The following is a 15,530-nucleotide window of genomic DNA, read 5'->3' on the forward strand; positions in this document are numbered from 1 at the left end:
TAATACAAAAAAATCACGCACAAACACTTACTCACACACACACTCACACACACAATCACTCACACACACTCACACACACTCACTCACTCACTCTCTCTCTCATTTTTATTTTATTTTAATTTATACTTTACCAAATTCTATTTTCCCGCAGTGTACCAATACTTAATACTTAATACAACATTTAAAAAAAAAAAAACGATATTATTAATACATTGTAATCCTTAGATTACATATGAGTGGCTGGACCATATCAGGAAGTAGTTTACTTTGATCTATATTTTTGTATATCTGCATATTGCTTTAAGGGTGTATATCTCCTGAAATACATGTTATTATGCGTCTTCAGCTTGTTAAGCAATCAATGGGCGGATCGATCTAGACTCTATTAAAGCAGCCCTAACATGTCATAGGAACATTAATTGACAGAAACAGCATCCTCACAGCATTGTATTCTCACAGGTAAGATACTCCGTCAGTGTTAAAACTGTACTAACTAACTCACATGTGCCAGGAGTCCCAGATTATTGTAGACAGTCACAAGTTATAACTAAATGTTCAGGAATATTGCTCACCGGAGTGTCATTTGTCTGTCATTTTTATGTTCCCATTGTACAGCCCTGAGTATTATATCAGTGCTATGTAAATAACATAACTTGCTATTGGATGCACTTTCTGTGATTTACATGTGCATAGTATGGATTCATGTCAAATATCAATATGTAAGTTAGTATCTGCCTGTCCAGATCATATCACCTTAAATATTACTATCGTTCAAAAATCCATAATTAAAATGTATTTGTTTAAGCGGTGACTGCTGATAAAATGCATTAATACATAGAAACATAGAATGTGACGGCAGATAAGAACCATTCGGCCCATCTAGTCTGCCCAATTTTCTAAATACTTTCATTAGTCCCTGGCCTTATCTTATAGTTAGGATAGCCTTATGCCTATCCCACGCATGCTTAAACTCCTTTACTGTGTTAACCTCTACCTATTCAGCTGGAAGGCTATTCCATGCATCCACTACCCCCTCAGTAAAGTAATAATTCCTGATATCATTTTTACACCTTTGTCCCTCTAATTTAAGACTATGTCCTCTTGTTGTGGTAGTTTTTCTTCTTTTAAATATGGTCTCCTCCTTTACTGTGCTGATTCCCTTTATGTATTTAAATATTTCTATTTTTAATAGCATATTAATATATATTGTTAAAAGACTCCTGGGATGATAAGTCCTCAGCACCTGGAGCATCATGGGAGTAGTAAAACCCCTATAAATATAGAAAAGAAAGATAAATCTATCCAGCTGGTTGAGGATATTGAGAATTCCATTATTATCTGACGTGTCCTGAACGTCCTGGTATGTTATCTGTCACAAAGTTAAGGTCATTTATTTGTATCCATTTAAATATTAAAACTAAAGGTTAGGATCATTTTATAACATAAGCCTGCTTTACATCCATGATCCTATCCTTTACCACCAAATATCATTAGTAACCATATCTAAACCCTAACTTGTTTCACTAATCCTAGTCTCTATGCTGTGTCCAAGTCTAAATACCATCTGTGATGCTGAATGCCCCCATAACTCCAGCTACTATCAGTGATGGATCAAGAGCCTATTGGGTCTGGAGTTGATGAGTTTGGGCCTTATTATAGAATCTTATGGACAGAAAACACTAAATCAGTTTTTCCTCCAGAGTGTCTTGTATCTGGTGGAGAAGGTGCAGGAGGGACACTTGCAGGATATATTTTAAGCCTACACATACCCTATGCCCAGTCTATCTGTCCATCTTACAAGCTTACAGCCCTCATCCCCTCTCTCTCACTAATCACAATTTCTGAGACTCAGAAGGGGAAATTGTAAGAGACAAACGAGGGGCTAAGAAGATGTCCAAAATATGGGATAAGAGGGACATGGGTGATACGATATGCAAAAAGAAAAAAAGAGATACAAAGGGACGTGAGAAACACAATTACGTGAGTAAGAGGGGGAAAAGGGGGTTCGAGACAAGCAAGTGGATACGAAAGGATTAGGAGAGACAGACAAGGGGGGATAGAAGATGTGAGCAAAGAGGGATGCTGAGGGGGCAGCGAAATGCGTCTTCACCTGTGTAGTCAAAACCCCTTGCACCAGGGGTGTCCTTCAGCCAAATCTGCTGATTAGGGATCTTCTACTGCAACCATCACTCAGAAGGCAAGCATTTAAGGGTAGATGTCAGACACCTATCATGGCATTGCCTCGCACTAAAGCCAGTTTGCAATCTGCAGCCGGCTGCAGTATATGCAAGATTGCGTGTACAATGGTGTGTGTAACGTGTACACACAATGCATTAACCCATTATACTTTAAACCTGAAAGGAAGTTTACTAGATAAAGCTAAAGCAGTGTTTACCAAGACATTAGGGTGTTTCTGGACACACCCTGCAAGCTATATACACACCTATGGTTAAAAGCTGTGTTGCTGAATTGTGGGTTTTAAGTTTTTATTTTTTTTATTTTAGGTACACGGTTAGGTCTGTTAGGGATGCAGATCTGCCATGTTTCTGGATATGTTATATATACCATTAGTATGTATTTACCATGTATAGCTTGGAGGAAAGACGAGACAGGGGTGATATGATGGAAACATTGAAATACTAGAATAAGCTAGTCCCCTAGGCCCTAGGGGGAACAAGCGACTGTGTGTCAGGGACAACCTGCAGGGGGTAACCCTCACTCGTGTGTGGTAAACAAGAAAGAATAGCCCCTAGAGCTAGCCCTGGGGGTCCAGATATAGGAAGTCCCTGGGGAACCGTGTGAATTTTAATAAAACTTAACCTTTAATGATACAAGTAAAAACAATGAAAATCGTAAAGCTTGTGAAAGACAAACAAAAAGATAGGAAGAAAGAACAAAGACAGGCTGGAAAGGCCCGTTAAGCCAATCCTAAAGTAAAGGGGTGCCCAAAATGGCCCTTTAATAGCGTACCATGTATTCAAATGGTATCCCCTATCAAAACGTCTGTAGCTCCTAGTAAGAGGCCGTGGCAAAGTGGACTGGAGTCCTGAAAGCCAGAGACTAAGCCCTGGTATTTCAAATAAAAATCTGACAATCTCATTATCATTTTATGTAGTAACCCTGGTCGGCTTATAATGTCAAAATAGAGAGAGCCACTCAGAGGAGAGCTAAATAGTGACTATGCCACTCATAGAAGTGACTTAAATAGATGCTACTCCAGGAAGACGAAAATCAAGTGCCAGCTAAATCAGTGATACAGTGTATCTAATACAGGGGATCTCAACCCAGTCCTCAGGACCCCCTACCAGTCCAGGATTTGGGGATTAAAAACACCTTAGACTATCTCAGAGAGTAGGTCAAGTCACCTAGACAAAAAAGAAAAGAAAAAGTCTCTAAGTTCCGAGTGGACTTCTCAGCGTGTCTGGGTAACACATGGGGAGAAATTAATAAATTCTATAGCGGTGTTATCACAGGTGGCAAACCCGCATACCTGCCCCCCATCATCCCCTAACCAGGGCCTAGGGGCCATTCTTTCTTGTTTACCAAACATTTAAATACATAAAGGGAATCAACACAGTAAAGGAGGAGACTATATTTAAAAGAAGAAAAACTACCACAACAAAAGACATAGTCTTAAATTAGAGGGACAAAAGGTTTAAAAATAATATCAGGAAGTATTACTTTACTGAGAGGGTAGTGGATGCATGGAATAGCCTTCCAGCTGAAGTGGTAGAGGTTAACACAGTGAAGGAGTTTAGGCATGCGTGGGATAGGCATAAGGCTATCCTAGCTATAAGATAAGGCCAGGGACTAATGAAAGTATTTAGAAAATTGGGCAGACTAGATGGGCCGAATGGTTCTTATCTGCCGGCACATTCTATGTTTCTATATAGCAAACAAAAAAGACCCCCCTAATAAGCATGCTATGTAATATGTGGATGCTGGTCAGCAATGAAACACTCCCTCTAGTGGTTAAAAAGGAATAGTACTGAAGAACACTGGTAAACACTCAAAAATAGTTTATTAAGTCAAACCTCATATAACATAATGGGGTAATAAATCTTACCCAAGCACTGTGTTGATTTAATAGTACGTACATAGTGACCAAAGTATTACAAAGAACAATAATAACATAATATACAAGAAGTAACCATCCCCAATAAGCAAAAAAAAATCAAAAAAAAAAAATCAGCAAAACGAGGAAACCAATGATGTTGGTGAAATGTACAGATTCCTTAAGTTGGTTATAGAGTAGTGGGAAATCCCAACATTTCAGCAATAAGCCTTTATCAATGGATGCCTAGATATAGACATTTGGAAATATTTGTTTTGATGTATATTATGTTATTATTATACTTTTGGAATATTTGGTCACTATGTACTTATTACATTAACACAGAGCTTGGTTAAGATGTACTAATGTTTGATAAGTGATGCTCTAGAGCAGGGGTAAGTCAATCATAGTTACTCCAGATGTTGTGGACTACATCCCCCCACAATGCTTTACATCCATAATTCTGGCAAAGCATCAGGGGAGATGTGGTGCACAACATCTGGAGTGCCGAAGGTTGCCTACCCGTGATCTAGAAACTACCTAATATCCTATATGGCTGGGCAGATCTCATGGATAGCAACTGGTTTGACCTACTCAACTCTATCAGACTTTCACCGGGTTATAAATATCCCCAACAGTATGATATGGGAGCAATCGCTTAACCTTGATGATGTAAGCTCATTGAGCAGGGCCCACAACCCCTCTGTTCCTGTGCATCCATTTATCTGGTTACAGTTACGTGTCTGTTAGTCCACCCATTGTACAGCGCTACGGAATTTGCTGGCGCTATATAAATAATAAAATAATAATGATATGCACTTCACTAAAATATATATATATATATATATTTTTTTTTATTATTATTTTTTTTTTAATATCAGGCGGTATGGAGTTATAATATATAGTTTGATTTTTATATATATTTTTTCAGTTTTGCCTTAAATTTAGTGTTTTAAAAACATATTGCATGACCTGAGTGTAATCAGCTGCAGCCCTCAGGTCAGCCTCAAGGTGGGAGAGACTAATAAACAAAAAGTGATTGAACAGAAAAGCAGACAAATTTATCAAACTGAACCAAGAAGAGAACCAGTGGAATGTTCTTGTTTCTATAATGATTGTCACACTTTTAGAATGAATCATCATTTCTATAAATCTCCCCCCGTCAGGTTCCTGACTCTCACTTTTCTTGGGTTTAATGCAATGGTTATGGTGCAAAGAATCAACATCTTCTTCGCATTCTCTGTAATTTTGGTCTACGAGATACTGCTCTCTCCTGGTGCTCCTCCTACCTCTCCCAGCACTCTTTCAGTGATTCTTTCTCTGACTCTGCCTCTTCCCCCCCCCAACCACTCTCTGTCGGCATCCCCCAAAGTTCTGTCCTTGGTCCCCTATTGTTTTTCTATCTGCACTGCCTCCCTTGGTAAACTCATCAGCTCCTTTGGCTTCTGTTATCATTTCTATGCGTATGACACGCAACACTACTTGTCCTCTCCTGATCTCTCTCCACCCATCTTGACTCGTGTCTCTGACTGCCTCTCTTCGATTTCCAAATGGATGGCTGCTCACTTCCTTAAACTCAACCTGTCCCTCAAGTGTTACTACTCCCATGTCTGTCTCCCTCCAAGTCAATGGCGCTACCATCACCTCTACCTCGCAGGCTCGCTGCCTGGGTGTTCTTTTTGACTCCAACCCTCATGTCCAATCAATCGTCAAATCCTGTCGCTTCCATCTCAAAAACATAGCGCGCATCCGATCCTATTTAACCCCGGATGCGGCAAAGGTGCTGGTCCATGCTCTTGATCTCTTTCGCCTAGACTACTGCAATACTCTTCTCAGTGGTCTTACGTGTTCCAAGATTGCACCGTAGAAATCTATAATGAATGCAGCGGCAAGGCTCATTTTCCTGTACGCTCGCACCTCTCACGCCTCCCCTCTTTGTCAGTCCCTGCATAGGCTTCCAGTTAGATATAGGGCTCAATTTAAAATTCTGGTGCTTGCTTACAAGTCCCTACATAATGCTGCTCCAACCTACCTATCCTCCCTTATACACAAGTATGTCCCATTGAGGCCCCTACGTACTTCCTCTGTCCGTACTCCCACCTCTAATGCTCGCCTACAAGATTTCTCCAGGGCTGCACCTCTTTTGTGGAACGCCTTTCCCTTCTCCGTAAGAATTTCACCCAGTCTCCACTCATTCAAAAAATCATTGAAAACTCACTTCTTCAAGAAAGCATACAAATTAAACATACCAATTAGGTTTTTATCCCCCACCCCCCATCACTCCTCTCCTTCAACTGTTAAAAATTAACTTCTAAGCCCTCAATTAATACTTTTCTAGCAACCTACTTCGTACCCCTACTTTTGGCCTTTGTGGCACTATACCCGACTCCCTCTAGAATGTAAGCTCATGGAGCAGGGCCCTTCACCTTTCTGTTCCTGTATGTCCAGTTGTCTGGTAACAATTACATGTCTGTTAGTTCACCCATTGTACAGCGCTACGGAATCTGATGGCGCTATATAAATAATAAAATAAGAATATTTCGGGGCCAACTCCCTGGTACCCAGTGTGTATTAAACTACTCGGAGCAGTCTGACACAAAAAATAGCATACGAGCTAGCACTAATGCAAAACACATTGGGCTATTCCCTCACAATGTGCTTCTTGTTTAATACTCACCTGGTCAACCGAGTGCCTCCTGTCCAGCCCTCTCTTCAGATATCACTAGAGTGGAAGCCTCTACATTGTCCACTTAGCATAGTGACATCCATTCTACCCATCTTGTGATGCTCGCAGCCAATTAATTTTATCAAAATAAGGAGAATATTTCGATTTTATTAAAGACACGGAGGCTCATATTATGCATAACTCTTTCTTTATTTCCTCAGCAGCAAAGATAGAGGAATATAAATATTGTCAAAATGAAAGAAAAAACTGTTCAGGCATAACAGGCAGCCAATCACATAACAGAGGAAGTAGCTATATAAGTCCTGTGTCTCCCACAATCCTCCTCTTTCTTTGCTGCTTCCTCAGACAGCTAAGTATCCATGTTTAGCTCTCTTACTTGTGGCATTTTGATTGTGGTATTTCTTATTATTATTGCTATTTACTAATTTACTTTGGTGTTGTTTTATTGATGCATCCTTTGTTTTAATTGTATATGCATCGTTTTATTCGTTGTACTCCGCTTAGTGTGCCTTGGGGATCCCTGAGGGTTTTTCCCCTTTACCGGGAGGTTTTTTCTCCCTGCCTTTCCCTTGCTCCCTCTCGCGGGTGCAGACAGTGATTGGTGCCGCGGCCGGTCCTTTCTTCACGACCGCGGCTACGTGCACTTCCCTGCCCGCTCACGAACTTCCCGCGCGGGCAGAGTGCACGTGCCCCTTCCCCCGACGGGTGCACGGCCGCGAGCACTTCCCTCGCGTGCGGCGGCCATTTTGGACGGACCTCCATGCGGTCTGCCTCCTATTGCCGTGCAGTCGGTCGCCTCGATCCCTCCCGGGCACACTAACGGTCTGAATTTTTCTTACTGTTCTTCTCTGTGGGTTACTCAACCCTTTTAGTTCTCTCCTGCCCTATTTCGTTAGTTTACAGCTTGCAAATTATTGCATCATGCAGGATAGGAATGATGGGCCTACAGATCGCTCTGGGGACTTTACCATGGAGACTACTGAGAGTGCTATGGCCTCTCAGGAATTTCAAGCATTGCTTGAAGCCACTATGGCTTCCTCCCTGCAGAAGGCTATTGCCTCAGCCATGGGGGCTGTCTCCTCCTCATTTACCCACTCCCTGCACTCGATGGTTTTACCTGCAGTAACCACCCCAGCTTCCCAGGGTGGGGGGTCCCCTTCCCCTGCCCAGACAGTGCCTGGGGCACGTAAGGCTAAGGCCAAATCCAAAAATGTCGGCTCCCATTCCTCGATGCAGGTGCTACCTGCCATGAATGACAAGCTGGAAGCGGTCACTGATAGCGCGCACCCCACGCGCAAAAGAGCCCCTGGCCAGGCTAAAAAGGCTAGACTATGGAAAAGGGCTAGAGCCCTAGATGATGGGTCGGATACCGACCGGAGTGTGGAGGATGAGTCCGACCATATGGGATATGACTCCTTTGATGAAGGTGATCCTGGCGAGGATTTGCCCCTTACGGGCGTGACCCCCTCGGGCTCCTCCGCCAAGGCCAGTGGCCACTTATTAGACGCCTCTGGGGATACCAAGGCGATTCTTGACCCGCAGGGTAACCCTCTGTTCGACCCTGACGACCTGCGGCACCCCAGGTCCGCTGAGTGGGTTCCCCCAGACCATATTGCCCAGTACGTGGCTAAGCGTATTCGCACCCCGCTCTCTAAAGAAGGCCGCAATAAACTGCGCGCCGAATGCCCGAGGCCTTCCCTCCCCGGCGCAGCCGGCAGAACCCCGGATATTGATCCCCAAATTGCCCAATTCCTCAATAAGTCGGGCTGGAAGCCCAAGAAAGGCCTTGACCACTCCCTGAAAGGGTGCCAGGACAAGATCCTGGATACTCTGGGGCCCCTATCGAAGTTATACGAGCTTCTCGAAGCTGCCAAATCTGGAGACTCAGTTTTGGATATGGATGTGGCCATTGGATGGGTCCAGCGGGCTATATGCCTGCTGGGCAATGCTAATACAGCTATGTCCTCCGAGAGGCGTAAGGCGATCCTCCTAAAGATCGACCCTAAGCTGGCCGCTATGACGGTGACAGAACCTGACCCGACTGAGGAGGGCTTACTGTTCGGCTCCTCCTTTGTCAAAGACATGGGCTCCTATGTGAAGACCTTTACCGCAATTGATAAGGCGCAAGCGAACATGAAGCGCATGTTCGCGCCCAAGGTTTTTGGAGGGGCCGGGCGTAGCAGGAACCGTCCGCCTGGCCGCGGTTACAGAGGCTCGTTCCGAGCACCCAGAGGTTCCTTTTTTCCGTCACGAGGCTTCCAAGACCCGAGAGCACCCACCTTCTTCCCAGCCAGAGGCAGAGCTTGGGGCTCCAGATACCCCCGCAGTGGCGCTCCAAACAGACGTCCTTACGGTGAGTACCCCTTCATCCCCTCCCGCTCAGGTTCAGGTAGCGGGGAGGTTAGCCTTGTTTTATCACAGGTGGGTGGCACTGACATCAGATGCTTGGGTACTACAGTGTGTAAGGGGATATCGCCTAGAGTTCGTTTCTATGCCTGTCCAGTTTTGTCCCCCCAGGGAACTGTCTCTTCCACCAGATCAGGACGAGATGATTTCCGCGGAAGTCGTGGAAATGTTGTCCAAGGGCGCAATAGAGGAACTGACGTTCGCCGCAAGAGGCTTTACGAGCAACTTGTTCCTAGTACCAAAGGAAGGGGGCGGAGTTCGCCCCGTGATAAATCTTCGCCCTCTCAATGCTTTCCTGCGTTACCAACATTTCCAGATGGAAGGCATACACTGCCTCAGAGACCTTCTACGCCAGTCGGACTGGCTGGCCAAACTGGACCTGAAGGACGCTTACTTCACGGTTCCCATTGCTGCAGACTGCAGGGACTATCTGCATTTCACTTGGCATGGCCGACGATGGCGCTTCACCTGCCTGCCTTTCGGTCTCTCTTCGGCTCCTTGGTGCTTCACCAAGCTCTTGAAGCCGGTGGTGGCATTCCTCCGAACACGAGGGGTCCGCCTCATTATTTACCTGGACGACATTCTGATCTTGTCCCAGTCAAGGGCGGACCTCCTACTACACTTAGAATGGACGACCGACCTTTTACAAGGTTTGGGATTTCTGATCAATTGGGACAAATCGGTCCTGACCCCCGCCCAGTCGATAGAATTCCTGGGCTTCAAAGTGGATTCCGTCCAACAGTTTTTATTTCTACCGGATTCCAAGATGAATGCCATTCGGAAGGAAATCCGGAGGGCTCTTCGGGTCTCGGACTTGTCAGTAAGACAATTGGCGAGAATTCTTGGCCTCCTCACAGCCTCTATTCAGGCGATCTTCCCGGGCCCACTACATTACAGAGCCCTCCAACGGCTCAAAGGTTCACACCTTCGACTGGGCCACTCCTACGAATCCCGGATACGCTTGGACGCGGAGTCCAGAGACGAGTTAGAATGGTGGTTGGCACACATGGAGGCGTGGAACGGGAGAGCCATTTTCGGCTCCGTCCCGGACGTAGTGATAGAGTCCGATGCCAGCTTGCACGGCTGGGGCGCTCGTTGTGGAGACGTTTCCACAGGAGGCAGATGGTCCGACGTGGAGAAGTCGTTACACATCAACTGCTTGGAACTTCTGGCAGGGGCATTCACGATCCGCAGCCTTACCCCAGGGCGGGCGAATTGCTGCGTTCTGCTCAAGATGGACAACGTGTCGGCGGTCCGTTACATAAATCACCTGGGCGGCACGAAGTCCAAAATGTTGGCGATTCTAGCGAAAGATTTCTGGCAGTTCTGCCTCTACAACAACGTCTCGGTGACGGCGGAACACATTCCGGGTCTGGACAATTCGGGAGCGGATTGGAATTCCAGACACTTAAGAGACTCTGGCGACTGGCATTTACACGCTTCAGTGTTCCAGGGCCTGGACATGTTGTGGGGAAAATTCCAGATGGATCTGTTCGCATCTCGGCTGAACACTCAACTGCCGAAGTTCTACAGTTGGAGGCCGGACCCGGCGGCGGTGGCGACAGATGCCTTTCTCCAAGACTGGCCGCAGGGTCACCTGTACGCCTTTCCCCCGTTCAACATGATCGCACGCACGATCTCGAAACTGGTTCGCCACGACTGTCGTGTGGCGTTGGTCACCCCTCTCTGGAGATCTCGACCATGGTTCCCTCGCTTGATGGAGTTGTCAATAGATTTCCCTTGGTTGATACCAGTCTTCCAGGACCTCCTTCTAGATCCGGATGGGAACTCACACAACCTGGTGATACAACACCAGTTGCCCCTGATAGCATGGTTCCTTTCAGGGGACCTTGGGTTGTCTCAGACGTTCCGCAGACAACTCTCCTGCTCCTCGATAACGCCTGGGCCCCAGGCACACGAACAGCTTATCGAACTTCATGGAGATCGTGGTCTGGTTGGTGCATGGAACGGGTAGTGGATCCCGTATCTGCCCCTCTACATTTGATCCTGGAGTTCCTCACGTTCCTGTTTGACTCGGGCAAGGCGTACCGCACGATCAACCTATCCCGCTCGGCTATTTCGGCCAGACACAAGGGTTTGGATGGTTCCCCTGTCGGCAGACATCCTTTTGTATGTCGCCTTCTCAAGGGTATTCGCCTTGCCCGTCCTCCTCGGCCTCGTTTCTCTGCATTTTGGGATGTCAACGTGATATTGCAGTTCCTCTCATCATGGTACCCTAACCAAGAATTGACTTTAAAACGTTTGTCATCCAAGCTGGTGATGTTACTCTGTTTGATCTCTTGCAAGAGGGTCTCTGACGTCAGGGCCCTGGATTGGGACGCCGTTGCATTCACCCCAGAAGGCGTTACTTTTGACATATCCAGGAGGACGAAATCTGCATCCAAGTCGTTTACTTACCCGAGGTTTTCTGGTTGTCCGGCACTCTGCCCAGTGGATTGCGTCAAAGTTTATCTGGATGCTACACGTTCCCTTCGATCCGCTGATCTACATGATTTGTTCTTATCTTTTAAGTCACCTCACCGGCCAGTTTCGACACCTACTCTGGCACGTTGGGTGCGTTGGCTACTATCTTCTGCAGGTATAGACACCTCTGTTTTTACGCCTCATTCTGTGCGGGGCGCGATGGCTTCGAAAGCATCCTCAGTCGGATGTCGTCTAGAAGACATTATGCGAGCGGCGGACTGGTCCAGAGAATCGACCTTTCGAGATTTCTATTTCAGACCAATTGAACACATCGCATCTCGAGTAGTGGCACAGCTTTGAACTTGCATAATATGAGCCTCCGTGTCTTTAATAAAATTCCCAGATTTTACTAGTAACATGACGTAAAGTCATGATTTTATTAAAGACACGGAGGCGAGTATTATTCCCGCCCACCCTCCCGGTGTGGATTTTGGGAAAGGAGATGCTTCGGTGCTATTCAGGTATGTTTTTCAATTAGGTCTGTATTTATTTCGTGTATTTATATCATGTAATTTTATCATGTTTTGGATGATCTTGAACGTTTTTATGCTGGGTCCTAATTTTTATATATTTTCTATTTCAGAATCCAGTTTTTTTATTTATGGCTCCTCACGATTATGTTTGGTAAGTCTACAGTTTTGAGTTTGGAAATTACCATATTTTTCTATCTTTTTTAGCTTGAAGTTTCGCATTGTTTCCCGTTTCCTGTTTGGATCGAATGGGACATCGTTATCTTACCTGGTCTTCGGTTTTCGCAAGAAAGAGGGGGATTGTGGGAGACACAGGACTTATATAGCTACTTCCTCTGTTATGTGATTGGCTGCCTGTTATGCCTGAACAGTTTTTTCTTTCATTTTGACAATATTTATATTCCTCTATCTTTGCTGCTGAGGAAATAAAGAAAGAGTTATGCATAATACTCGCCTCCGTGTCTTTAATAAAATCATGACTTTACGTCATGTTACTAGTAAAATCTGGGAATTTAGTTATATCTGAAGACAGGGCTAGACAGGAGGGATTTGGAGGACCCAGGTAAGTTTCTAAAATTTTCTAAATAGTTTCACTACTTACAGGGGGTCACCTAGCACCACAACCACTACAGAGCACTGCTTAGACTGCCCCTTTAATAGAAACTATGTCCTTGGTGGCAAGAAATTTCAAATGTGGTTGAATAATTTTCTTGAGACAATATTCAACATTAAGTTTTAGCTACTAAAAAATATCAAAAATGTAAAAATTATCACTATATAAAAATATTTTTCAAAATATTAAAAAATGTCAAAAACGTATCAAAAATCATTAAACCAAGGCCTTAGCTCGGTAACATTTGTAAATAAACCTGTTAGAACAATTCTACTATAACATGAATTGGTGGATTAATGCTGCGTCAATTTTTTTTATCAACCTTTTCTAAATTTTTCGTTTCAGACTGGCATTATGGCTAATTCAGTAAAAACCTTTGTGTTCATGGACCTGGAAGCCACTGGCATAAATTACCAGCATCCCAAGATAACTGAGATCTGCATGGTGGCCTGTCATGTCTCCTCCTTGGAGAATCCAGACTTTGATGAATCCGGAAAACCAAAACTTCCTCGGGTTCTAGACAAGCTATGTCTATGTGTTGATCCAACAAAGCCATTGGCTGAAGAAGCTGCACATATCACGGGTCTCAATAATAAAATGCTTGAGGACAACGAGAAGCAAGAATTCAACTCTCATCTCATTTCCCTCGTCAATGAATTTTTGAATCGTCAAGCTCAGCCAGTTTGCCTTGTAGCACACAATGGCTTTTTCTACGATTTCCCTCTTCTGAAAACAGAGCTAGAACAACAACAGGATGATATCTCCAGCGCGTTGCCATGTCTGGACACTCTCCCAGTGTTCAAACAGCTGGACAAGGCGAACCATGATGATCATAAAAAAGGGAAAGGCTATTATTCGCTTTCAGGGCTCTATAGACGTGCCTATGGAAAGGATCCGATAGATTCTCATTATGCCGAGGGAGATGTATTGACTCTCATTATGGTCTTCCTATCAAAAGCAAACGAGATACTGGACCATGTCTCCACCTATTCTAAGAAATGGGGAGATATTCCTCCTATGTATAGCTAACCATCCAAGCATTCTCTTTCAGGGATGGACAAAAGGTGAATCCCTATCTGTAGGTAGTTGTAGTTCTAAAACAGCTAGGGGTCCAACTTTTGGCAACCGCTTTTCCAGTTGTGTAAAGGATATTCTAAGCACCACAACAACATATGCCCATGGCACAAATTAAGGTACAATTACCCCATCCCTGCTTCCTGCACTTAGTTACTTATAACTGTAGCATTTTCCAAAACTTAAACCTATAAGCTGGTGGAATCAGTGGTATGACTGCTGTGAGGTTTTTCAGCAGAGGTTTCTACCACATATCCCATACATTTGTGTAGTACAGGAGTGTATGGGATAAGATAATTCACCTGAGAGCATCCTGATTGGTGGAATCTCTTCCTGGTCTTGAAATGGTTATCTGTTGCTCCGGCTTACCTGTGTGAATACAGCAAATGCAAGAATTCCGAAAAATATTTTTCTATTATTATTTTTGAATGCATTACACATTATGTGTATAATGTATTAAAATGAGAAATAGAGATTACCTGTAGCTCCTATTATTCCTTTGAGTAATGATTGTCCCATTTAATTTTTGTCCTTTTCTCTTTGTTAATAGCAGAGATCGGCAGAGATCACTGGGGCGAGCTAACGCCGTATTTTCAGTGTCAGTGTCCTCCAACTAACTGTTTAAATAAAATACTAAATAAAAAGCAAGTTGTCTGCCTTTTATTCCTATCCCATGTAATAGGAAGTGTCTTTATAAATAAATCAATCAAAAAAAAAAATTAAAAGCAGAGCAGTGATCGCAAGTGTAAAATTACCCACACCAAGCATATACCATTGTTAGAAATGTGCATATACTTAGATAACCAGTAGATGGCTTCAATTACCCATTTGATGCAGTGTTAATTGGTTTATTGGCGACATCTTCTGGTTATCTAAGTTCACATTTCTAACAATTGTATAAGATTGGTGTGGGTAATTTCACACTTGTTTTTATTGTTTTTTGGTATTGTTTGTGTTTGGGGTAGAACACAAAAGTGTGTAGCAGGTTTGAGAATACCAGTTCACTGCACAACTTTAAGCACCTGTAAAATTCGGACAGGGTGTTTTAGCTAATTTTTTTGCACTTCTGAATACTTTAAGCGCTTCTTAAATTTTAACTTAGTTTTAAAATTTGTCTTTTTAAATATAACAATGTGTGGAAAGTTGAGAAGACCTGAAAAAAATATATATTGCCATGGCATCTATCCCATCACCATATATGGAGATAACCGAGAAGGATGGTTCATAGATGACTAACGTACACACTGAGGGTGGAATGGTGTGCTTCTTCATTAACGTGACACTCTAGGCACTGTAAACACTTACTCTTATTAAAGTGGTTATAGTGCTTTTAGTACCCTGGCGCCATTCAGTGTTAAATAATTACTGAATGGGTTTTAACACTAAACAAGAGACCCTCAATGAGAAAACAGCCTGTGCAACAGTGGGTGCGAGTGATTGTCTGACTGCTCTAAATTTGTGTTTCTGACAAATGAACAAATCCCCCAAAAATTTGCATTTGCCTACAAAATTTTGTTTGTAAAGATAAACTATAGATACATACAGCCCCAGAGTCCATATTTCTGCCCAAATCTCCCTTTCCCTCTTTTCTAACTTAACGTCCCTTTTTACTAGGAGCTCCGTATTGTTGGTGTGTCTAAGTGTATAACAGAGCCCCACAGCAATAATACTCCCAGTAATGTGTCTAAGTGTATAACAGAGCCCCACAGCAATAATACTCCCAGTAATGTGTCTGAGTGTGTA

At 43.9% G+C, this 15,530-nt stretch overlaps 1 protein-coding gene across 1 annotated transcript; it reads left to right on the forward strand.

Moving 5' to 3' along the window:
• Window positions 1-434: 434 nt before the first annotated feature.
• On the forward strand, window positions 435-14,390 carry TREX2 (three prime repair exonuclease 2). Its single transcript, XM_063431492.1, has 2 exons — window positions 435-459; window positions 13,059-14,390. The coding sequence occupies exon 2, from the start codon at window positions 13,068-13,070 to the stop codon at window positions 13,740-13,742; it is 675 nt and encodes a 224-aa protein (XP_063287562.1). The 5' UTR covers window positions 435-459; window positions 13,059-13,067; the 3' UTR covers window positions 13,743-14,390.
• Window positions 14,391-15,530: the final 1,140 nt, after the last annotated feature.

The sequence above is a fragment of the Pelobates fuscus genome, chromosome 9 (assembly GCF_036172605.1).
Source record: "Pelobates fuscus isolate aPelFus1 chromosome 9, aPelFus1.pri, whole genome shotgun sequence".
Taxonomy (NCBI): Eukaryota; Metazoa; Chordata; class Amphibia; order Anura; family Pelobatidae; genus Pelobates; species Pelobates fuscus.

Coding starts and splice junctions, on each gene's coding strand:
- TREX2 (XM_063431492.1), top strand. CDS start 13,068: ATGGCTAATTCAGTAAAAACCTTTGTGTTCATGGACCTGGAAGCCACT.